This window comes from Hyla sarda, chromosome 1, assembly GCF_029499605.1.
Source record: "Hyla sarda isolate aHylSar1 chromosome 1, aHylSar1.hap1, whole genome shotgun sequence".
Taxonomy (NCBI): Eukaryota; Metazoa; Chordata; class Amphibia; order Anura; family Hylidae; genus Hyla; species Hyla sarda.
The window spans coordinates 174,449,382-174,476,119 of record NC_079189.1 but is presented as its reverse complement, the minus strand read 5'-3'; the positions used below and the strand labels follow the sequence as shown (position 1 = coordinate 174,476,119).

General features: G+C 43.1%; 1 protein-coding gene across 1 annotated transcript in view; it reads right to left on the bottom strand.

The window, feature by feature from the left end:
• Positions 1-4,747: 4,747 nt before the first annotated feature.
• Positions 4,748-26,738, bottom strand: part of PRDM5 (PR/SET domain 5) — a 220,376-nt gene continuing 198,385 nt past the window's right edge. Inside the window, exons 18-19 of the mRNA XM_056564227.1 lie at positions 22,941-23,045; positions 4,748-4,963 (exon numbers count right to left, since the gene is read on the bottom strand). Of these exons, the coding sequence (XP_056420202.1) occupies positions 4,799-4,963; positions 22,941-23,045 (270 nt within the window). The 3' untranslated portion in view covers positions 4,748-4,798. The remainder of the gene's footprint in view (positions 4,964-22,940; positions 23,046-26,738) is intronic.

Below are 26,738 nucleotides of genomic sequence, written 5' to 3'. Positions count from 1 at the left end.
TGATGTCCAATGAGAGAGTCCTATGTGTCCAATGTGCAGGGAAGAGGAAGAGAGGACTTGTGTCTATCACCTATTGTCAATAGCGGATCCTGTGTTATCTGCTTCAGCTTTAAAATAGGCAGAGGTGTTATCCTGCCCCTAGTGTCTGATATAGGACATAATGATTGAATTAAGGGCAATATTCCACCAAAATCATTTATCATCTCTTATCACTTCTCTCAGTCCAATAACAGGGAATGGAGTAGAAGTAAAGCAAGTGTACTGCTTCTTGATTCAAAAATGGCATTTAGGGATTAACATTCTCAAGATTTATCAGGGTCCCAGAGTTGAGATCCCTGTGATCACACATTTATCACCTATCCTGATAGATTTTAGTGGGAATCCCCCTTTAATGGATATGCCAAAGTAAAAAAAATACAACTGCTTTATATTTGTAATATCAGCCCCCTTTTTCTTAAAGCCTTAATGGGCTTTTAGTTAAAGAACACTTCTTTTAGATGACCTCAGGATCGGAATATCTAGAGTTGCATGTTGTTACTGTAGCTATCAACAAAGGTAAGTTCTAAAGAGATGAGGGTCTATTTCTAAGCACTTTCATTACTCCGGAGCCCCCATGGTAACCTACAAAACCGATACCAATAAAAGAAACAGTTCTCAGAAAAAAATTGCAGAATAACTCTAGAACATGGACTAGATTGGTATTGGGGGGGGGCTGCTACTATAAAGCCACAATGCATTGAAAAGATTATTTAGAGACAGAACACAACACCATGAATCTTTTGCATCTTTACTCCTAAATTGAATAATGTTGGAAAACTTTTACACCCCTGAGGAAGTCACCCTTTTGAGCGACGGAACGCGTGGGGCTTCTTGTGGCCCCGTCCTTTCATTGACCCCGTACATCTGGTCTAGTCCTCCATCTCTTGATATGCTTCTTTCATGCCTGTGACTTGCAAGTATTATAGGTTATGTCAGTATTTTGAATTACTGTTTATTGTTATATACGCAGACATCTTTCTGCATAGCCTATATCTATGATGCATAATGGTCTCATATGTATGGTGTGACGCATTATTTAATTAATAGGACGGGTGCCTGTTTCTATGAGAGGGGGTTCATGGCCCCTCCCTAGGTAAGTGTTTGGGCTTACGTTTCCAGCCCAGTATTTTAAATGGTTTTACTTCTTTTTTCTTCCTTTCCCTTCTTCTGTAATGTGTATATCTAATAAAATTTGCATACTTATTTAATATTGGTGTGTTGGTGTGCTGATGTATATTCAGTGTTTTCCTTTTTCTTCTTTATTGCTATACGGAAAACTTTTACATGCTTCAAACCTACACATTTAAGAAACACATCCTCATATGTTTTTTCTTACTTTTATTATGAAAAGCAACAACCTAATGCCCAGATTTGTCTATTATAACACAGTATGCATAGATAATTGATGTTATTATAATTCCTCTTAGCGGCTTAAGCATACTGGGGGAGATAATATAAAACTGTCTAACTTTTAAACACTGGGAAATTAGACTAGACAGTATAAGGCTATGGTCACAGATCATATTTTATTAAAAAACATTATTTACGCAGATGAAAAAGTACCATCATTTTTTATATGTGTGCACAGACTACTTACTACCTTCTCATACCTCAATGGTTGGGGACCAAAGCATTAGACTGTCTAGTCTATGTTTGTACCCTCTATTAGTTGTAATTATGCCAAAAATGTGCACCGAAAAAATTAGCATTTTGGTGTATTTAGGCCATACCCCCTTTAGTGAGGCCATGCCCACTTTCTGGTAAGCCAAGTGCCCTAGTCAAGTATGGTGTAGAAAACACATTGGAAATGTGGAGCGAGTTAATTGCTCCAGATTTATGGAGCAGGCAGTATTTTTTTTTTATCTCCCCCATTATTATCTCCCCCATTAAAGGGGTATTCTCGTGGAAAACTTTTTTTTTTTTTAAATCAACTGGTGCCAGAAAGTTAAATAGATTTGTAAATGACTTCTATAAAAAAATCTTAATCCTTCCAATACTTTTTAGGGCCTATACACCACAGAAGGAATGCTTTTCTTTTTGGATTTCTCTGATGTCATGACCACAGTGCTCTCTGCTGATCTCTGCTGACTATATTTGGAACTGTCCAGAGCAGGAGAAAATCCCCATAGCAAACATATGCTGCTCTGGACAGTTCCTGAAATGGACAGCAGAGGTCAGCAGAGAGCACTGTGCTAGTGACATCAGAGAAATCCAAAAAGAAAAGCATTTCCTCTGTAGTATACAGCCCATAAAATGTATTGGAAGGATTAAGATTTTTTTTATATAAGTAATTTACAAACCTGTTTAACTTTCTGGCACCAGTTGATTTAAAAAAAAAAAATTCCACGGGAGTACCCCTTTAACTTTCAATTCACAAGTTCAAAACAAGTTCAGATAACAATAAATTCTTTCAATACAGTATATCTATTTCACAGACAAGAAACATAAAAACAATATTCACAGAGTAATAACAGGATAATGTTTAACAAAACAGTTTAAAAAATGTATTGTAAAAGAATAATACAAAACAGACAAAACACATTCTGAACAATAGGCTAGGGATACCTGGTGTCAAGGCAGAATGTAAGTTTGCACTGCATTATTACAATGGGACTACTACAGTGTGCAAGATTGGCACTGCGATATCATCAATGGGATTACTACACTGGGTAAGATTGATACTGCAATATTGTTGATGGGAATATTACAGTGAGCAAGATTGGCACTGCAAAATCATCAATGGGACAACTACACTAGGCAAGATTGATACTGCAATATTGTCGATGGGAACACTACAGTGAGCAAGATTGGCACTGCAAAATCATCAATGGGACAACTACGCTAGGCAAGATTGATACTGCAATATTGTCTATGGGAATATTACAGTGAGCAAGATTGGCACTGCAAAATCATCAATGGGACAACTACACTAGGTAGGATTGATACTGCAATATTATCAATGGGAATACCACAGTCAGCTAGATTGGCACTGCAATAATGTCGATGGGGCTACTACAGTGAGCAAGATTGGCACTGCAATATTTTCAATGGAACTACTACAGTAAGCAAAATTGACATTGCAATATTGTCAATGGGACTACCACAGTGAGCAAGACTGGCACTGTGATATCATCAATGGGACAACTACAGTGGGCAAGATTGGCACTGCAATATCATTAATGGGACTACAACAGTGAACAAGACTTGCACTGCATTATTGTCAATAGGACTACCACAGTGAGTAAGTTTGGCACTGCTATATTTTGAATGCGACTACTACAGTAAGCAAAAATGGCACTGCAATATTTTCAATGGGGCTACTACAGTGTGCAAAATTGGCACTGCAATATCATCATCAATGGGACCACCACAATGAGAACATTTGGCACTGCAATATTGTCAATTGGACTAATACAGCAAGCAAGACTGACACTGCAATATTGTAGCATAACTTCACATTATAATATACATAGTTTAGCTGTAGCCACATCCAATGTAAAATGCTTATTTTATAGAATTGTAAATGAAACATATTTCAAGCATTGTCCACCCCTTCTCTCCCCTAAAATGTTAACTGAATGGTTGCCATATTTCTGACAGCAATAAAGATATTGTTATATGACACCATTCATAATAGTATTTTGACTCACAATAACATAATAGTTACACCACTGTTTAAAAAAGTATTTAAAGTGCCAATATTTACCCTTTTTCACTACTGTTAAATGGGTTATCCCACAAAAACATGTCTCGCCTATACACAGGGTAGGTGATAAGTGTATAATCTGAAGTAGGAGCAATCATACAATGTGAGCTCTGTACTTGGCTATCTTCATCTGTCCCATAAACTTTAATTAGAATGGCAGGGTGCATTGAAACTCCTCTAGAACCCCTCATTCTAGTGATTGATAGGGGTCCAAGGTATAAGAACCCCAGTAATCATACATTTATAACCCATCCTGTGATAATTTGTTTTCATGAGATAGCCCCTTTAAGGCTCTGTTCACATTTGGTTTTCTGTTTTTCTTTTTCATTATGTCTAATATTTTTGACAGCAATTGCAAAAATCCGAGGGACCAGTTATAAGTTAACCGCGTAGCTTTCTTGGCTTCAGTTTACACAAAAAAAAAAAAAACATGATGCTAATGTGAACGGAGCCTAACATTTTATTGGTTCTCAAACAAATACTGTATGTCTCAGACATGGAATCACTGTATGCAATTCAAGTAAACACATTTCATGGTTTAAAGGGGTACTCCGGTGAAAAACGTTTTTTATTTAAATCAACTGGTGCCAGAAAGTTAAACAGATTTGTAAATTACTTCTATTAAAAAAATCTTAAACCTTCCTGTACTTATTAGCTGCTGAATACTACAGCGCAAAATCTTTTCTTTTTGAAACACAGAGCTGTCTGCTGACATCATGAGCACAGTGCTCTCTGCTGACATCTCTGTCCATTTTAGGAACTCCATAACAGCATATGTTTGCTTATGGGGATTTCCTTTTTACTCTGGCAGTTCCTAAAATGGACAGAAATGTCAGCAGAGAGCACTGTGCTCGTGATGTCAGCAGACAGCTCTGTGTTTCAAACGGAAAAGAATTTCCACTGAAGTATTCAGCAGCTGATAAGTACAGGAAGGATTAAAAATTTTTAATAGAAGTAATTTACAAATCTGTTTAACTTTCTGGCACCAGTTGATTTAAAAAAAAAAAAAAAGTTTTTCACCGGAGTACCCCTTTCATTTCTGGCAGCTACAACCTAACTGTCGGTTTCTCCATGCACATTCTCCATATGCACCTTGAGGTAGTCATTTCTTGTAAACTTTTTGTGGCAAAGCTGGCACTCTGCCATAGGACGATTAGGGTTATGCGTCAGCTTGTGTCTGATCAACATTTTTTTAAGGGAGAATGAAAGGTCACAAACCTGAAAATAAAAATCACATGGCAAGTTAAAAAAGCACTCTGGAATTATAGGATATATAATTTTTTTGTGTGTATATCATGCAGTATAGGCTTTTAGAGAATAATTTAGAGGTTCTTGTGTATGCCTTGTGCTTACCTGTTTCAGCTGAGGTGACATGCATGGATTTTTAGCTTTATTGACTCATATTTCATCAGTGAAAGGATTTTCTAATGCTGCTCATATTTCCCATATTTCCTCTGGCTTTGCAGAGAGAGCCGGTGAAGTCTCATCACTGCAGTTCCCCTGATGAAACCACCTGTGATCTATCTATCCCCTTGCTAGACTCCAGCAGCCTAAATTAATGAGACTGATAAATGGGATAGGGGTTTCTTATTGAAAGTGTGATTTTTAGAGAATTATTGCCATAAAGAAAAGTGATTTCACTATATATATATACACTGCTCAAAAAAATTAAGGGAACACTAAGATAACAAATCCTGGATCTGAATGAATGAACTAATTGTATGAAATATACATCATAGTTAAATGTGATGACAACAAAATCACGCAAAAATTATCAATGGAAATCAAATTTATTAACCCAAGGAGATCTGGATATGGAGTCACACACAAAATCAAAGTGGAAAACCACACTTCAGGCTGATCCAACTTTGATGTAATGTCCTTAAAACAAGTCAAAATGAGGCTCAGTAGTGTGTGTGGCCTCCATGTGCCCGTATGACCTCCCTACAATGCCTAGACATGCTCCTGATGAAGTGGCAGATCGTCTCCTGAGGGATGTCCTCCCAGACCTGGACTAAAGCATCCGCTAACTCCTGGACAGTCTGTGGTACAACGTAGCGTTGGTGGGTACGAGACATGATGTCCCAGATGTGCTCAATCAGATTCAGCTCTGGGGAACGAGCGGGCCAGTCCATAGCATCAATGCCTTCCTCTTGCTGGAATTGCTGACACACTCCAGCCACATAAGGTTTAGCATGGTCTTGCATTAGGAGGAACCCAGGGCCAACTGCACCAGCATATGGTCTCACAAAGGGTCTGAGGATCTCATCTCGGTACCTGAGGATAGTCAGACTACCTCTGGCAAGCACATGGAGGGCTGTGCGCCCCCCCCGAAGAAATGCCACCCCACACCATTACTGACCCACCGCCAAACTGGTCATGCTGGAGGATGTTGCAGGCAGCAGAACGTTCTCCACGACGTCTCAAGACTCTGTCACGTTCGTCACATGTGCCCAGTGTGAACCTGCTTTCATCTATGAAGAGCACAGGGCGCCAGTGGCAAATTTGCCAATCTTAGTGTTCTCTGGCAAATGTCAAACGTCCTGCACGGTGTTCGGCTGTAAGCACAACCCCCACCTGTGGACGTCGGGCCCTCATACCACCCTCATGGAGTCTTTTTCTGACTGTTTGGGTGGACACATGCACATTTGATGCCTGCTGGAGGTCATTTTGCAGGGCTCTGGCAGTGCTCCTCCTGCTCCTCCTTGAACAAAGGCAGAAGTAGCGGTCCTGCTGCTGGGTTGTTGCCCAACTATGGACTCCTCCAGGTCTCCTGATGTACTGGCCTGTCTCCTGGTAGCGCCTCCATGCTTTGGCCACTATGCTGACAGACACAGCAAACCTTCTTTCCACAGCTCCCATTGATGTGCCATCCTGGATGAGCTGCACTACCTGAGCCACTTGTGTGGGTTGTAGACTCCGTCTCATGCTACCACTAGAGTGAAAGCTACGCCAGCATTCAAAAGTGACCAAAACATCAGCCAGGAAGCAAAGGAACTGAGAAGTGGTCTGTGGTCACCACCTGCAGAACCACTCCTTTATTGGGGGTGTCTTGCTAATTGCCTATCATTTCCACCTGTTGTCTGTTCCATTTGCACAACAGCATGTGAAATTGATTGCCAATCAGTGTTGCTTCCTGAGTGGACAGTGTGATTTCACAGAAGTGTGATTGACTTGGAGTTATATTGTGTTAAGTGTTCCCTTTATTGTTTTGATCAGTGTACTATAAGGGCACCTTAATGTATTAGGGCATATTAATGTGATAAGGACTTTTCATGTTATCTGATTATCAGCTGAATGAGAGTTCAAAGGAATGCTTCCTCTCCATTATCGGCCTGTGTAAAAGGGCCAGCAAAAAAAAACTAGTTTGGTGCCTCATCTCATTGTGTAAATGGGTGATATGCAGCCAACGGTCATGAAATTAAAGAGCCATACAATCTATCCTGAGAAAATTTATGCAGCCCAGCTTTTAAAGGGGTACTCAAATGGAAAACATTTATTTTTAAATCAACTGGTGGCAGAAAGTTAAACAGATTTGTAAATTACTTCTATTAAAAAATCTTAATTCTTCCAGTACTTATCAGATGCTATATGCTCCCACTCTTTTCTTTTTGAATTTCCTTTCTGTCTGACCACCTCTCTGCTGACATCTCTGTCCATTTTAGGAACTGTCCAGAGTAGGAGCAAATCCCCATAGCAAACCACTCCGTACTGAACAGTGTCAACAGTGTGAGGTGTCAATAGAGGGCACTATGGTCAGACAGAAAGGAAATTCAAAAAGAAAAGAACTTCCTGTGGAGCATTTAGCAGCTGATAAGTACTGGAAGGATTAAGATTTTTTAATAGAAATAATGTACATATCTGTAGAACTTTCTGCCACCAGTTGATTTAAAAAGAAATGTTTTCCAGTTGAGTACCCCTTTAATTGATTGAGCTGTGTGAAGGCCTATTAAATGAGCAGCGATCTCATTGATCAGTGCTTATAATTGTGCAGCCCTCTGCTGGAGATCTACATGGCCTTGCATACACCAAAGCACAGAATTGCTAACAAAGAGTGGCACACTCTCTAACTCTCTTTGACTCTCTCTATATATATTCGCAGTAGCTCAGACATTTTTAAATATCGTTTCATGTGACCACACTGAAGAAATGACACTTATGCAATGTAAAGTAGTTTACAGCCTGTATAACAGTGTATAATTTTGCTGTTAAAATTCTTAACCTTTATATGTTTTTGATGTTATTGAAAAAACAGCCACTAGGTGGCGTTGTTCTGTTCCCTGCAAAAGTCAAACAGTTAGTTTGGTCTCCTCTCATCCTGGCAGGAGACCAAACTCAGGAAGTGCGTGCAAGGTATGGCGAGGCACAGCTCTCGCAGGCTTTAGTAACTTCACGCCTGCTGGGGAACGCCCACTTTCTCTTGCTGGGAGCTCACACACAATGCGAGAAAGGGGAATGGTATTATAGAGAGCTTTTTAAAGCTCAGAAATTTTTCTTAAAAGGCAGGAGGGGTGTTAGACGTAGTTAGGGAATATAATCTGAGTTAGTTTAGAAAATATGGTTTGATGACAGGTAATCTTTAAGCCTCTTGGGAATAGAGTTTACCAGAGCTTTACGGGTTGCTACTGGATAGCAATACAAAAGCAAAGAATCCCAAATGACATCATTATATATATATATATTGTCCTCATGGCTACATTGTGTCTCTATAGATCCTACTTATAAAGTGGAAAACCTCAACCATGAATATAGTAAACAATAGAGAAAAAGCGTTCACACTACACCGCTTAGAATGAATAAAAGAATTTGCTTTATTAGAAGAAAATATGATAAAATGTAATTACAAACAGCTCTCAAAATCTGGATATTGTGAGGGCCCCAGATAATAGGCAGAGCAACAAACAGAGGAGTATATATATATGTACATATATATATATATATATATATATATATAAAAAAAAAAAAATATATATATATATATATAAAATGGATAAAGGCAGCACACCACGATGGTATAATCCAAAAAATCGTGAATTTATTCCATGATGTAAAAAACAACGTTTCGGCGATCTCTCACCGCCATTTTCCAGGAAAATGGCGGTGAGAGATCGCCGAAACGTTGTTTTTTACATCATGGAATAAATTCACGATTTTTTGGATTATACCATCGTGGTGTGCTGCCTTTATCCATTTTATATCTAGTAAGAACCGGAGCACCGAGGTTCAACAGGCTTGCACCCATTTCACTATTCTGGATGTGCTGCTTTTTATGAATTTTCTATATATATATATATATATATATATATATAACATGTATACTTGTGAGCACCTTTGTACCAATTGTTACGCGCTGCGCTCTGGCCGCAAGCTCCGGCCGTGAGCGCAGTGTCCCGGGGTCCCAGTCTGTCGGCGGGGCTGGGATTCGCATCGCGGGACGCGCCCGCATGCGAATCCGGGCCCGTCACTTACCTCGCTCTGCTGCCACTGTAACGCAGCTCCGCTGCACTCGTCCCCGTCTCCTAGGGCACGCGCGCGGCGGAGCTCTGAAATTTAAAGGGCCAGTGCGCCCATAATTAGTCTTGCACCTGAACACTGCCGGATCTTTAGTGCACTTTGCCTAAGAGAAAGCGTTCCTATTGCCTGTTTGCCATACCCGTGTTACCAGACTTACTTGCTACGTTTTTGACTACGAACCTTTGCCACCTGCCTTGACCTTCTGCTACGTTGACTACGCCTCTGTCTCATCCTCCTGTAATCTGCCTTGCCCGGTTAACTGTGTGGTCGAGCGGTATTGGGGGTAGCGACCTGGGTGTCGCCTGGCGCAGCAAATCCATCCTGCCTTGCGGCGGGCTCTGGTGAAGACCAGCGGCACCTTAGACTCCGCTCCCCGATACGGTCCGTGTCATCAGCCACACAGGTAGAGGATCCACTACCTGCCCAGTGACATCCACATCCAGGTACGTGAAAGCAAGATCCGGCCATGGATCCAACTGGGGTTCCTCTGCCTGATTCGGATCTTGCATCTGTCGTGGTGCTTCAGTCCCAGCAGTTGGCCTAGCAGGCACAGCAGCTAAACCAGCTATCCGCCATGATGCAGCAGCTGCTATCTGCCCAGCAGAACCCCCCACAGCCTCAGCCTCCTCCAGCTCCAGTACAGCCTCCCGCTGCTGCAGTCTCCTCTGGATCGAAACTCTGTTTGTCGCTTCCTGAGAAGTTTGAGGGAGATCCCAAGTCCTGTCGGGGTTTCGTGACTTAGTGCTCCATGCACATAGAACTTATGGCGGACCAGTTCTCCACAGAACGAGCAAAGGTGGCCTTCGTCATCAGTCTCCTGTCTGGTAGGGCCTTGGCCTGGGCTACTCCACTATGGGATCGCAGTATGCCATCCGGTTCCAGACCCTGGCCTCGGAATTTTCTTGGAATAATGAAGCTCTCTGCGCTACTTTCAAGAGGGGATTATCTAGCCAGATAAAGGATGTCCTCGCTGCCCGAGAATTGCCTTCTAATCTAAATTAACTGATACAATTGGCAACTCGGATTGATATCCGTTTCTCTGAGAGACGTGAGGAACAACGACAGGAAAGAGAATCTGTACGACCTTGGCCCTTCCCTCGCTTGGCACCAGTCTTTCAGCAACCACCGCAACCTTCTACTTTGCCTCCCGCAGTGGAGGCTATGCAGGTGGATCGGACTCGCCTGACTCCGCAGGAAAGAATTTGCAGACGGGCTGAGAATCTGTGTCCACAGCCACAGGGAAACGCTCGCACCTAGGGTTTGTAGGAAAGGCCTCCCTAGGTGTGAATTCCTCCTCTCCATGCTTAAATATGACGGTTTAGCTTCATCTTCCTTCAAAAGTGAACCTCTCAGTTTTGGCCTTCCTGGACTCTGGCTCCGCTGGTAACTTCATTGATGCCTCTCTAGTGCACAAGTATCTCTTGCCGGTTCTCTACGCCTCCCGAAACTGCTGTTCATCTCCACAGTCAATGGAGAAAAATTGGACTGTACCGTGCTATACCGCACAGAACCCCTGTTGATGCAGGTCGGAGTCTCACACAGAGAGTACTTGTCCTTCTACGTACTCCCACACTGTACTTCCCCTCTTCTGCTTGGTCTACCTTGGTTGAAGCTCCATGCCCCACACCTGGATTGAAAAACTGGAGAAATCCTACGATGGGGTCCGCATTGCAACAACCATTGCATTCACGTATGGGTGACCAATCTGGAACCATCTTCTCGTCTATTGCCCGGTTTGCCTTCCTCTCTCCTGGATTATGCAGATGTCGTCAGTGAAAAGCAAGCCGAAGTGTTACCTCCACATCACCCCTACGATTGTCCCATAGACCTGCTGCCCGGCACCACACCTCCCAGGGGCAGAATCTACCCGTTATCTGTTCCCGAAACCCAGGCCATGTCTACTTATATCCAGGAAAATTTACAGAAGGGATTCATCAGGAAGTCCTCCTCCCCTGCCGGAGCTGGTTTCTGCTTCGTAGAAAAGAAAGACCATTCTCTACGACCTTGCATCGACTACCGTGGCCTGAATAAAATCACTGTAAAGAACCGCTATCCACTTCCTTTGATCACAGAATTGTTTGACCGTCTGCGAGGTGCCAAAATCTTTTCTAAATTGGATCTCCGTGGGGCCTATAATTTGATATACGAAAAGGGGACGAATGGAAGACCGCATTTAATACTCGTGACGGACATTTTGAGTATCTGGTGATGCCATTTGGACTCCTGTAATGCTACGGCGGTCTTCCAGGAGTTTGTCAATGACATTTTTGGTGATCTCCTGTAATCCTGCGTTGTTGTTTAACCTAGATGACATTCTCATCTACTCGCCCAATCCCCATACTCATCGTTCTCAAGTCTTACAGCGCCTCCGAGACAATCATCTCTATGCAAAACTTGAAAAGTGTACGTTTGAGAAGACCAGCCTTCCGTTTCTGGGGTATATTGTCACTAGTCAAGGTCTGCAAATGGATCCTAACAAATTATCAGCAGTACTGGATTGACCTCGACCTTCTGGCTTGAATGCGATTTCAGCGCTTCCTCGGCTTTGCAAACTACTATCGGCAATTTATTCCGCATTATTCCACCTTGGTCGCCCCCATCGTCTCTCTTACAAAAAAAATTGCTAATCCAAAGGTCTGGACTCCAGAGGCCGAAGAGGCCTTTAAACAGTTTAAATCTGCCTTCGCTTCTGCTCCTGTGTTGTCGAGACCAGATCCAGTCAAGCCATTTATTTTGGAAGTGGACGCTTCTTCTGTCGGTGCAGGTGCTATTTTGACACAGAAATCTTCCAAAGGAAAAACTTTCACCTGCGGCTTCTTCTCTAAAACCTTCTCACCTGTGGAGAGAAACTATACTATAGGAGATCGTGAGCTTTTGGCTATCAAGTTGGCCTTGGAAGAATGGCGCCATCTCTTGGAGTGCTCAGTACATCCACTTACCATTTATACTGACCACAAGAACTTGCTATATCTACAGACTGCTCATCGTCTCAACCCTCGACAGGCCCGTTGGTCTCTGTGTTTTTCTCCAGGTTTGACTTTTTTATTAATTTCCGACCAGCAGAGAAGAATCGTCGTGCTGACGCGCTATTTAGATCCTCTGAGGTACTAGATCAAGAGTCACATCCTAAGCATATTATACCTCCCGATCATCTCCTTACTGCAGCTCCAGCAACTCTTCAGCACCTGCCTCCTGTGAAGACTTATGTTACTCCCCGCCTAAGACTCCAAATCTTTTCGCCGGCCATATCGGTATACGTAAGTTCTTGCAACTCATCTCCCGACACTATTGGTGGCCAACGCTGAGAAAAGATGTTGTTGACTTCGTCCGCTCTTGTTCGGTCTGTGCCCGGGACAAGACCCCTCGTGCCAAGCCTGCTGGTCTACTACAACCTCTGCCAGTTGCTGAGTTGCCCTGGACCAACATAGCTATGGATTTCATAACCGACCTTCCATCTTCCAGCGGCAACACGGTCATCTGGGTTGTGGTTGACTGGTTTTCTAAAATGGCCCATTTTGTGCCCTTGCCAGGTTTGCCATCTGCACTGCAGCTTGCCAAGCTATTCTTCGCCCACATCTTCCGTCTCCATGGTTTACCAACCCATATTGTCTCTGACCGGGGAGGGGGGGCAATTCGTCTCCAAGTTCTGGAGGGCCCTTTGTTCCCGTCTCCAAATAAAATTGGACTTCTCCTTGGCTTACCACCCTCAATCCAATGGTCAAGTTGAAAGGGTGAATCAAGTCCTGGGGGACTATCTTTGCCATTTTGTCTCTGCCCGTCAAGACGACTGGACCGATTTACTACCCTGGGCCGAATTTTCTTATAACCATAGGAATTCTGAATCCACTGGAACGTCCCCCTTCTTTGTGGTCTTCGGCCTTCATCCTCGTCCTCCTCTTCCCTTGTCTTCCTCATCCTCCGGAGTACCTACGGCTGATGAACTGATTCGGAATTTCGCTCCATCTGGCAAAAGACTCGTCATTCCCTTTTTCTTGTTACGAATCATATGAAGTCACAAGCGGACAGAAAAAGACGGCCTCCTCCCGAGTTCTCTCCTGGGAACAAGGTGTGGTTGTCCTCCAAGTACATCCGCTTTAAGGTACCCTTTTATAAACTAGGTCCACGTTTTCTGGGTCCTTATAAAGTCAAAAAATGACTTAATCCTGTGGCTTATTCCCTCCATCTGCCTGCCTCTCTCCGGATCCCAAATTCCTTCCATGTCTCCCTCTTAAAACCTGTCATTCACAACTGTTTTTCTCAAAGACATCACTCCTTCCTCCATCTCTGGTACCTCTAATGTCTTTGCTGTAAAGGAAATTCTTGACTCCAAGCTGGTCAGAGGGAAACGCTACTTCCTTGTGGATTGGGAAGGATTCGGTCCTGAGGAGAGGTCTTGGGAGCCACAATACAATATTATGGACCAAGATCTCTTCTTAAAAGGTTTCTGAACCCTAAGAAGAGGGGGAGACCAAAAGGGGGGGGGGTACTGTTACGCACTCTGCTCCGGTCGCAAGTTCAGGCCATGAGCGCAGTGTCCCGGGGTCCCCCTCTGTCGGCGGGGCTGGGATTCACATCGCGGGATGCGCCGCATGCGAATCCCAGCCCGTCAGTTACCTCGTCTGCTGCCACTGTAACGCAGCTCCGCCGCGCTCGTCCCCATCTCCTAGGAGCTCTCAAATTTAAAGGGCCAGTGCGCCCATAATTAGTCTTGCACCTGAACACTACATTATAAGTTCCTGCCCTCCCACACCCCCTGCCGGATCTTCAGTGCACTTTGCTTAAGAGAAAGCGTTCCTATTGCCTGTTTGCCATACCCGTGTTACCAGACTTACTTGCTACGTTTTTGACTACGAACCTTTGCCGCCTGCCTTAACCTTCTGCTACGTTGACTACGCCTCTGTCTCATCCTCCTGTACTTCGCCTTGCCCGGTTACCTGTGTGGTCGAGCCGTATTGTGGGTAGCTATCTGGGTGTCGCCTGCCGCAGCAATTCCATCCTGCCTTGCGGCGGGCTCTGGTGAAGACCAGCGGCACCTTAGACTCCGCTCCCCAATACGGTCCGTGTCATCAGCCACACAGGTAGAGGATCCACTACCTGCTCATTGACATTCACATCCAGGTACGTGACACCAATATTGCACTTAGTCCATATAAAGAAGAGAGGAGTATAGTGCATTAAACGTTTATCAATTGCGCAAATGCCTTCCTTACATCAATGCTGAAATTAGCAGTGACTAACACCCCTTCCTCATATCTAGGGATGAGCGAATCAAACCAGACGAATCCAAATTCATTACAAAATTCAGGAAAAATTTGATTTGCAACGAATGCGAATATCACCACGATTCTATTGCGCATATCACTTCATTAAACTCCATTTAGCGTGGTCCAGGCTCCAGTGCATCTAAAATGGCAGATCCACATGTGAGGACATGGTGCAATGAATCCTGGGAAGCCAGGAACAAGGGTAAGCGGGATGACCCTAAATCACATGCAGCATGCAGCCTATCACCAGCCAGTCACCCCTGTGATGTAACAGCCCTATATAATCAGCAGCCATATTGCTGCCAGTCACTACAGCCTTTCACTGCAAAGAGAGAGAAAGGGACAGACAGAGCTGTGTGTTGCACAGAAAAGCTTTTTTCAAACAGCAGTTCACCTCCTAGTCAAGTCAGCGTTCTGTTGCACAGAGAGAGGGACAGAGAGCAGTGTGTTGCACATTGTCTTTCACAGAACAGCAGCGATTTAGCTGTAGCACAAATCCTGCCTAGAAGCACTGATAGGGAAGGGGATGAGATTGAGAGAGAAAGTGCAATTTTTTGTGTAGTACACAGCGACTGTGTGCTGCAGCAGTGGTGTGTATTGCTGGTGTTGTGCACAAATACTTTTTTAAGCGTACTGTGGTACATTTTTCTCTCCTCATAAGTGCATACCTCATGTGTACATCTAAGTGGTGTACTATTTTGTACCTGTTAAACTCTCAAGGGCCTAGATACTGTGAAAGGCCAGGCAAAAGTACTCACCGGCTGGTGTTGTACACAAGTACTTTTTTAAGCGTACTGTATCGCATTTTTCTCCCTTCATAAGTGAATACCACATACGTAAATCTAAGTGGTGTACTATTATGTACCTGTTAAACTCTCAAGGGCCTAGATACTGTGAAAGTCCTGGCAAAAGTGTTCACAGGCTGTTGTACACAAATACATTTTTAAGTGTACTGTAGCGCATTTTTCTCCCCTCATAAGTGCATACCCCATACGTACATCTAAGTGGTGTACTATTTTGTACCTGTTAAACTATCAAGGGCCTAGATACTGTGAAAGGCAAGGCAAAAGTACTCACTGGCTGGTGTTGTACACAAAATCTTTTTTAAGCGTACTGTAGCGCATTTTTCTCCCCTCATAAGTGCATACCACATATGTACATCTAAGTGGTGTACTATTTTGTACCTTTTAAACTCTCAAGGGCCTATATACTGTGAAAGACCAGGCATAAGTACTCAATACTTGTACACAAATACTTTTTTAAGCTTACTGTAGCGTATTGTACTCCTCTCATATATGCAAGTATGTCAAGCAGAGAAGTGCCAGGACGTGCACAGAGGAGTGGCAGAGGCCTAAATTCATCAGGCAGAGGTCGCAGTAGACTAGGGACAAGTAGCAGCAGGAGTCGCAGCGAGAGGCCAGAGCTCCCAGTATCAATTAGCGGTGTCGACCAGCAACCCATCTGACGTCATCGATTGGTTAACACGTTCATCCACTTCATCACAAGTGACATCTGAAACCCCCCGTCAACAGTCGGTGGGTTCCTCAGACACATCCCTCAGTTAGCATGGCCCGCGAGCAGCCCTGTCCTGTCCTCCCATTGCCTCTGTCCTATGGTGTTGCCTCCCCCACAGAGGTATGTTATGCTGTGGGTTCAGCTCCACTATTTAGTGACGACGATCTAGAGGACAGTCAGCAGCTACTGCCCAGCTAAGAAGTGGAGGAGACATCTGCTGCTTCCTACGCTAGTCGGGCAAGTAGTGATGAGGAGAATGGTGTGGGAGGTGGTGTTGCGAGCATTTAGGCTCCTGAAGCAGACACTGTTGAGGAACCCGAGGAGGACATCAATGATGTGCAGACACAACTCGATGATGATGATGATGATGATGAAGAGAATCGCACTTGGGTGCAGAAGGGGCTTCATCATAATCAGGAGAAGAGGGTTGCAGGTTGCCCGTGAGGCAGCAGCTGAGCCAGCAAGGTGGTAGCATGGTTGGCAGTCAGCATGGTGGCAGAAGTGAAAATTCTGGAGCCAAACGTGGCCAGGCAGACTACCTGGTTCGCGGCAGCCTACCTTCCCAGGAGGTAGTGAAAAAGGGGGTTCATGGAGTCGGCGGCAGTAGCAGTCAATCAGTACGGACTGTTGGTGGCAAAATCAGCTACTCATCCGGAGGAGATTAACCTGGCCACATGCAAGATGTGTCGGCAGAAGGTGAAGCGTAGCCAGGGTGCCAATGTTGGCACCATGGCCCTGTGTCAACATATTCAGGGTCACCATAAAGTGGCCTACGAGAACCGTGGCTCCGATGTGGTGGTCCAGTCTGCTGCATCACCCAGTGGCACGCCGCTCCCTGTTTCAGCCAGCCAAGTCTCCACCACCTCAGCCGAAGGGAGCTGTGTGTCATACCCATCTTATGTCGCTCCAGATGCTCCTCCTACTTCGAGTCAGTCATTCCACCAGCAATCCATCAGCAAAGCCATGTCTAAAAGACAGCAGTATGCGCCCACTCATCCAATGGCGCAGAAGCTGAATGTGCTCCTGTCCAAGTTGCTGGTGCTGCAGTCGCTCCCTTTTCAAGTGGTAGACTCTGCACCTGATGGCTTGTGCTGAGCCGAGGTGGAGAGTACCAAGCCGTAATTTCTTTGCGAAGAAGGCAGTACCGGCCCTGCACAATTTTGTGGAAGAGAAGGTGGGCCAGTCCTTGAGCCTGTCAGTGTGTACCAAAGTGCACGGCAGCACTGAGGTGTGGAGCTGTAACTACAGTCATGGACATTACATGTCCTTTACAGCCCACTGGGTGAATGTGGTTTCTGCACAGCCACATCAACAGCAACTTGAACAGGTCACGCTGCTTCTGCCTCCACGCTCTCAGGATATTGGTCTTGTGACAGTGTGCGATTACGCCTCCTCATCCTCCACCGTGTACTCAGCCTCCACTGGTTCCTGAAGGGTTCCCCCCATCTGCAAGACATCCTAACAATGGGAAGGAAACTTTGCATGCACTTCAGCCACTCGTACACTACAAAGCACACCCTCTTGAGCTGCAGTGTCAAAATGGCATTCCCCAACATACTCTGATTTACGACGTTTCCACACGTTGGAATTCCACCCTCCATATGTTGGACCGACTATACAAACAGAAAAGCCATCACCGATTTTTTGATGATCCAAGCGGATAGGGGTACTCCCCTGTGTAACTTCAATGTTAACCAGTGGCAGCTCATACGTGACACCTGCCTTATGCTCAGGCCCTTTGAGGTAGCCACATTATTAGTCAGTCACCAGGATTACGGGATGAACGATGTCATTCCACTGCTTCATCTACTACAACACATTTTGGAAACGATGGCTGGTCAGGGCACTGGAGACGTGGCGCCTACATCTCACGGCCACATGAGCCCTGTGGGGGTTGAACTGGAGGAGGAGGAGGAGGAGGAAGGGGAGGGGCACAGTGGAGTACAGTTTAGGTTTCACAAGATGGGTGGTTTGTTTCCCTTCTTTGCAAGTGTTACATGCCCTAAAAAGAGCAGCCCCACACAGGAACCTCTCCCTATTTCCCCCTACAAACACTGCCATTTCCCAAGGTTTTTAGGTGGAAATAGAGAGAGTTTCCTGTGTGGGGCTGCCGTATTTAGGGCGAGTAACACTTGCCAAGAAGGGAATTAATAGGGTGAGAGTAGGGCCTTACAGGGGAAGTTTTTACCCCCCACCTGCTACAATGGACAATACGTTGTTAGTTTCCACCTTTTCGAGGAAAGTGTTACTCGTCTTAAAAAGGGTGGCCCCACACAGGAACCAATGCCTTTTTCCACCTAAAAACCCTGGGAAATGGCAGTGTTTGTAGGTGTAAATTGGGAGAGGTTCCTGTTTTTACCCCCCACCTGCTACAATGGACAATACGTTGTTAGTTTCCACCTTTTCGAGGAAAGTGTTACTCGTCTTAAAAAGGGTGGCCCCACACAGGAACCAATGCCTTTTTCCACCTAAAAACCCTGGGAAATGGCAGTGTTTGTAGGTGTAAATTGGGAGAGGTTCCTGTATGGGGCTGCCCTTTTTAGGGCGAGTAACACTTGACAAGAAGGGTATTAATAAAGCGAGAGTAGGGCCTTACAAGGGAAGTGTTTACCCCCACCGGTTATAATGGATCATATGTTGTTCTCTTCCACTTTTTAGAGGTCTTTGCATCACATCAATACTTGGTGGTGTAGGTGGCACATGGTGTTTTTTTGCACACTTTTCCTTTGGTTTGATTAAAAAAAAAATTGGGGGGCCATATATTTTATCCTAAGCATATTAATAAAAGTAAATTTTTACGTAATGCATATCCTCAATACTTACTTGTGCACACTAACACTTTTACAAAAGAGACCGTTTTCTTCTGCCTACCTGCCTCAGCTACTATTCTGATTCTGCCACCCGCTTGATGCCACACATCTGATGCCAAGTACTCCTTTTTTCACCCACCTTCGTCACTGTGTACTGGTATTGCCACCCACCACACCACTCTGTCACTGGGTCACTTTCAGGACTCCTGATGCTGCTGCGGCCACCTCCAGTCTGTCTCGTTCTGCCATCATATGTTCTCCTCATACTGCTGCCATCTCCACGCTGTGTCATTCAGCCACTATATGTTCTCCTCATGCTGCTGCCAACTCCAGGCTGTGTCATTCAGCCACTATATGGCCTCCTCATGCTGCCTCCAACTCCAGGCTGTTTCATTCACCCACCATATGTTCTCCTAATGCTGCCGCCAACTCCAGGCTTTGTCATTCAGCAACTATATGGTCTCCTAATGCTGCCGCCAACTCCAGGCTATGTCCTTCAGCCACTATATGTTCTCCTCATGCTGCCGCCACCTCCATGCTGTGTCATTCAGCCACTATATGGTCTCCTCATACTGCCACCACCTCCAGGCTGTGTCATTCAGCCACTATATGGTCTCCTCATACTGCCGCCAGCCTGTGTCATTCAGCCACTATATGTTCTCCTCATACTGCCGCCAACTCCACACTTTGTCATTCAGGCACTATATGGTCTCCTCATGCTGATACCACCTCCACGCTGTGTCATTCAGCAACTATAAGGTCTCATCATGCTGCTGGGACATTTCCTTAACATTTTTATGGTATCACTAACTACCAAAAATCTTCAATTAAAATTTGAAAATGTATCTTTTAATCTTTGGAATTGTGAGGCCCTATGGTCTCCTCATGCTGTTGCCACCTCCAGGCTGTGTCATTGTGCCACCATATGGTCTTCTTATGCTGTTGACACCTTAGATTTAACTTGAAAAATGTTCATGTATCTAAAATCTTCAATTAAAATTTTACAAAATATCTTCAAACTTTTCTATTTTGAGGCCCTATGGTCTCGTCTGGCTGCTGCCACCTCTAGGCTCTGTCATTGTGCCACCATGTGACTCCTTGTTAGATTGGGTTTTGTGGTCCTACAGTATTAGTTCAAAGTAAAAGCTGGGACATTAAACTTGGGAATCTAATATAAATCTTAAATTTAGATTTAGAAAAATCGATGTAATCTTTTCAAGACTGAGGCCCTATGGTTGTTGACATCATATATTGCCTGTAGAATTATCACAAGAATCCAATTAAACAGCTTGGAGCAATAACAATGAACCATAATTTATTAAATGAAATATTCGCACTTTCACAGTCGTCTGAATTTAATTGCAGCAAATCGCTAAGAAGCAGGGGCTGGAACAGGTGGTTTCTCGCCTGGCAGAGGACGGCCAGCTCGATGCTCACCAGAATGGGTACTCAAAAAATGTAAAATTTAATTTAATTAAAATTCAAATTAAATTAAATAAAAATTACATCGAAAATCTTTTTAATCTCTTCAATTTTGACGCCATATGGTCTCCCTACTGCCACATCCAGACACTCTGCGGCAATGATTCTAATAGCGATGCCTGTAATCTGCATGTCATATTGAATAACAGTATTATTTCACTAACACAGCACACTCCCTATGCGTGTTAGGACAAGGCAAAGTGTTCTACACCCCTATTGAGGCTATATGGTCTCCTCATGCTTCCGCCACATCCACGCTGTGTTCTTCAGCCACTATATGTTCTCATCATGCTGCCGCCACCTCCACGCTGTGTCATTCAGCCACTATATGTTCTCCTCATGTGGCAACAAACTCCAGCCTGTGTCATTCAGCCACTATATGCTGCCGCCAAGTCCAGGCTGTGTCAATCAGCCACTAGGCAAAGTGTTCTACTCCCCTATTGAGGCTCTATGTAGGCCAGAAATAGCCATTTTTAACAGCGATTTGCTGCAAATAAATTCAGACCGAAACAAATTTTTTCGGAAAATTCGGCAAATCATCCAAATCGAATTTTTCAAAAATTTGCTCATTTCTACTCATATCAATAAAGTGCCAAAGCTACTGAGAATTAATAAAGTGCATAACAGAGAATCATTAGGTGCATATGTGCTTACCCATTAGTGTTGCTGCTCTGTACCCCAAAGCTGTTTCGTTACCTCTTTCTCAAGGGGATGCTGCTGTATACCACCTTCGGGTCAGGGATATATAAATGAGCAGCTTGGAAGTAGTAGACAGCAGCAGCCTCTTGAGAAAGGTAATGAAACGGCTTTGGGGTACAGAGCAGTATGGACTATTGTGCAACATTGGTACAAAGGTGCTCGCAGGTATACATGTTATGATATATATATATATATATATATATATATATATATATACATACTCCTCTGTTTGTTGCTCGGCCTATTATCTGGGGCCCTCACAATATCCAGATTTTGAGAGCTGTACATTTTATCATATATTTTCTTCTAATAAAGTAAATTATTTTATTCATTCTAAGCTGTGTAGTGTGAACCCTTTTTTTCTATTGTACTATATTCAAGGTTTCTACTGGAGTCTACTTTTCCATGACAATATCATGGAGCTGGTGGCTGTAAAGATCTTGAGCTGCCCCCACCTTCAGTTTGAGGATGCCCCACAGATTCTCAATAGTGTTTAGATCTGGAGACATGGATTGCCAGTCATTCACCTTTTCCCCTTAGCTTCATTAGCAAGGCAGTGGTCATCTTAGATATGTGTTTTTCTCATTTTGTAATACTGCCCTGCGGCCCATGTTGGCATTTATGGTTCCCTCAATGAACTATAGCTCCTCAGTACCAGCAGTACTCATACAGCCTCTGACCATCACACTCTACCATCATGCTTGACTGTGGGCAAGACACACATCCTTGACACCATCTGAACTAAATAATTTTTCCTTGGTTTCAGCTGACCATCATGACATGGTTCCAGTAATCTATGTCCTTAGTCTGCTTGTCTTGTGGGTTTCTTGTGCTTCACCATTAGAAGAGGCTTCCTTCTGGGATGAGAGCCATGAGATTAATTTGATGCAGTGTGTGGTGTATGGTTTGAGCACTGACTGGCTGACCCCCAACCCCCCCCCCCCCCCCCCCCCCCGTAAACCTCTGCAGCAATACTGGCAGCACTCATTTGTCTATTTCCTGAAAACAACCTCTTGATATAATGCAGAGCATGTGCACTCTTCACTTCTTTGGTCTACTATGGTGAGGCCTGTTCTGAGTGGAACCTTTGCTGTGAAACTGCTGTATGGTCTTGCCTACCATGCTGCAGCTGAACTTCCAGTGACCAGTATTAGAGAGTGTTAACTGGAGAATAAATGGCTAATTGAGTACAATTTGGGCATTTCCACTTAGCAGTGTACTTACGTTTGTCGCCAAGGTTTAGACATTAATGGCTGTGTTGAGTTATTTTGAGGGGACACATCATTAAACACTGTTATACAGGCTCTGCACTACTCTGCTTTGCATTATAGCAGAGTGCCATTTCTTTAGTGTTGGCATCAAGTGGATATAGATCCGGAAAACAGGACTTCACCAGGCGCTTCTCCTCAAAGGAATGACAGCCCAAACCACACTTGCTGGATTCAGGGACAGTCAAATTTATTAGCACCTAATAAATTTGACTTTCCCTGAATCCAGCAAGTGTGGTTTGGGCTGTCATTCCTTTGAGGAGAAGCGCCTGGTAAAGTCCTGTTTTCCGGATCTTGATGCCTATCCAACACTGAAGTGACCTAGAGCCACTTGAGAAGGACGCTACGGCTAGCTGACCTCTGTCTTCATTGCGATTCTACATGCAATCCACGGCGTTGTGCCCGTAGCACAACAACCTCTGGTAAGCTTACTACATATTGTTTGGGGGCACCCGCTTATCTGAGACCTCTACACTAGGAGCGCACCTTTGTTTTCTTTTTCTACTTACATTTCTTTAGTGTTGTCACGTGAAAGGATATAATAAAATATTTACAAAAATATGAGGAGTGTACTCAATTATATAAGATACTGTGTATATATTATGGTAAATAAATACTACTATAAAAAGACTGTAAAACTTACATCGCATTGGAAGGGTTTCTCTCCAGTGTGTGTCCGCATATGCTCATCAAGTCCCCGCTTTTGACTGAAAGCCTTATTACATTCCGTGCACTGGTATGGCTTTTCCTATATATAAAGATAAGATGTAAAAATGATCGTATCCCAAGGTCTTATTTTGTTGAAGAACCTCAGTTCTTGATGTTATGGTGTAAAGCTTTTATGCTCTCTCTTCAACTTATAGCTTATAGAAGGAACGAGAATAGAGATGGAATAGAAATACAACCATTTCACTAAGATTTAGAAACTTTCACCAGCCATGTTGCGATGACAAGAGCAGGTGATATTAGATATGCTTGTTTAACACCCTGCAAACCATAAGTCATTGAAATAGAATGGTGGTAATCTACACCGCTGTCTTGTCAGCTCATTATTCTTGTGTACACCAGGCTCATCGTCCATCATCTCATAAGCACTTCAAAATATACATAGGATATATTAAAAAATAAATATTAAGATGATTTCTTGAAATGTGAGCATTAAATGGAAAACATATATGCTTCTTAAGGACCTCTCTGTGACCTGAATGGATAATACATTTAAGCAATATAATCCTATATAATAAACAGTGAAGTCTTACATAAGTTTTCTCCATGACAGATGTGTAGACTGATAAGTTAAAGGGGCACTCCAGGGAACTAAACCCATAGCCCATCCTTTCCCTCTCACCAACCTATGTATTTGTCTAAATATCATTAGTTAGCTATATACAGCAGTTTCCCTCTTTTAGCTGTCACTTACAGGCAGGAAATGAGAGAAAAATGTAATTCTCAAATCTATCTTGTCTTGGTGTAAACCCCTCACTGAGACTAGCCCCCACCCTTTAGGACAACACCACCTGATTTCTGTCTGATTTCTGTTTGGTCTAGAGCTCTGGCTGTACAGCCACACCTCCCCTCCCCTCCCTGTGTGAGAGCTTGTGAGCTGTGAGAGAAAAGCAGTGAATATTCTTAGGCACAACTCAGCACATAGCTGCTGTTTTTCTACTGAATATCTAATCACTGACTTCTGCGTTTCAGTGCACCGCATTATGATTTATTGCTGGGGGAAGGATAGTCTGAAAGAAAAGACTTGTACAGTGTATGTGTGAGCTGCAATGTAAGCATGCACACAGATAGTGAAAGCAGTTGGCTGACAGCCATTACACAGAGCTGCACTGACTTCTGGGAGTTGTAGTCTGTGTTGCAAAGAAGAAAAAAGTATTTAGTAGACATCAGGGGCAAAAGGAGCTGCAAAAACCACAGGAATAACTACAGAGGACAAAGAACAGGTATTGTGGTGGCTTTGGGGCTGTTTTCTTTTTCTTATCTTCCCTGGAGTACCCCTTTAAGGCAGGGAAAGTCTCACTAGGTATTGTAGTAGGGGAATGGGGTGATAAACAAAAGGAAGACGATGAAAGCAAGCATAGGAGCGCCAACCAAGTCCTCTGATCTAGGTTATCTCACATCTAGTCTTATATGTATAGTTATCTTAAAGGGGTATTCCAGGCCAAAACTTTTGTTTATATATCAACTGGCTCCAGAAAGCTAAACAGATTTGTAAATTACTTCTATAAAAAAAATCTTAATCCTTCCAATAGTTATTAGCTTCTGAAGTCTAGTTGTTGTTTTCTGTCTAACTTCTCTCTGATGACTCACGTCCTGGGAGCTGTGCAGTTCCTATGGGGATATTCTCACATCATGCACAGCTCCCGGGACGTGACATCATCATTGAGCAGTTAGACAGAAAACTTCAGAAGCTAATAACTATTGGAAGGATTAAGATTTTTTTATAGAAGTAATTTACAAATCTGTTTAACTTTCCGGAGCCAGTTGATATATGTAAAAAAAGGTTTTGCCTGGAATACCCCTTTAAGCACTTTCACTTAGTAATACATCTTTCATTTGAACAGTATAAATAAAGATTTAAATAAGTTGTTTTTATAATAGGAAACAGGCATATTAGCTTTCTACAGGTAAGCCTAGTTTGGGGATGAATTTGAACTTTACTGAAAAGCAGCATAGCCAGCAGAACATAGCAAATAAAAATTAAACTATATTGAGGCAGCACATGTTCATAATTGTAAGCCTAACCTTTACATGTACTATGATAATAGATTTTCGTCAGTGATTTAGCTATGCTCTTTTTATAATGTTTCAATATTGTTTCTCTAGGCAAATGTAAGGCCTCAATCACATGGTAATGTAATGGGCACTACATTTGATAATTAAAGGAATATTGTAGCACTCCATAACTTATCCTTATCCACATGATAGATAATTAGTATTTAATTGTAAGGGTTCAACTGCTGGGACCCCCTGCAATCTCCTCAACAGGAACCCGATTCTTCAGTTGAATGGAGATAGGTAAGGATGTGCCCTGCAGCAGAGCTTGCTGACCGCCGTACTTGCTATAGAGAATAAATAAAGTGGCAGTGCATAAGCTTGTCTTGCTGCTCCATTCAGCCAGAAGAGCCTAGTCTTCATTTAGGAAAATGTGGGGGTTCAAGCAGTCAAACCCCCACAATCATACATTTATGGTTAAAGTTTAGTTTGTTTATTTTTGCAGCCCAGGCATAGGAATATGTAAAATTCATGCAGTACAGATGTCCCTTAAGTACATAGTATGTAAATGAATGGAATTCTCTAAACCAAGTATAACTATGAATTAAATATGCAGTTAATTTATAGAGTAGAATTATGCTTTATGTAGTATATCAAAAGAGATTATGGTATATGTCTAGACCCTAAATAAAACTATTATACAGAAAAAGGGAACATGACTGATGATTTTTGTTTTCATTGGAAATAAAGGTGATGTATTTTCCCTTGTTGGCACAGGACAGAACTCATCGCTGAAAAAACATGGACTGCAGTTTTATGAAGCTTATGAAGACTGACCAGAGGAACACATTTCCTTACAACTAGTTTATGTTTCCACACCGATCTCTATATCCCTAAAGGGTTTAAAGCTTCCTTCCTCTACTCTGCACTCAAAAGTCACACAGATGGGATACTGTCTCCTACAATCATTCTCTTCACTGAAGCCCAAGATAAAATATATGTAAAATATATCTTAATTTATGAAGTAAAAATATTAGCAATAATAAGGTCTGGACATATGTGTAATCAATTTCTGGCAGATCTAATATTTTTCTACAGGAATGTGGAAATTTAGCTGAATAAACAGAATATTCATTTTTGGACACGGGACAGTTGTTTCTTCTTTTTACTAGTTCACTAAATCTAGAGGAGTATTGTAAACACCGCCCCAGTTAACACTTTGATTCTTGGTAATACAAGAAGAGTAACACATATAATACAAAAAAATAATTATATCATGTACATTTTTGAAGGTCTTTTTGAGTGCAAGGTGCTTATGGCAGAAACAGCACAATTATACTACCTTATAGCTCCATCCTCCATTATACTGGGTTTCCTATCTTTCTTTATGCACTGTAACTGTTTAATAAAAGGTGTTTAGGAGTTAGTTTAAGAGTTAGTTTTGTAATATCCCTGGTGGTCCATAGTGGCTTAAGTTCTAATTACATCATGTTTTGGTACTTTCGTTGGGTCATACCTTGGCAAAATGTCAAAAAGGCATGCTGACATACAGCCCAACATGTTGCCAATGGGCGCATAGACCTCAATAAGCTAAACAAAGTCTAATTGCGACTGTGTTTGGTTCTTCAATGCATATGCTTTCTGTGCAGGACACAAACATGGATGACCACCTTTTTTTGGCCCTGCACAGACATCACATATGTTCAGGAAATAGACGACT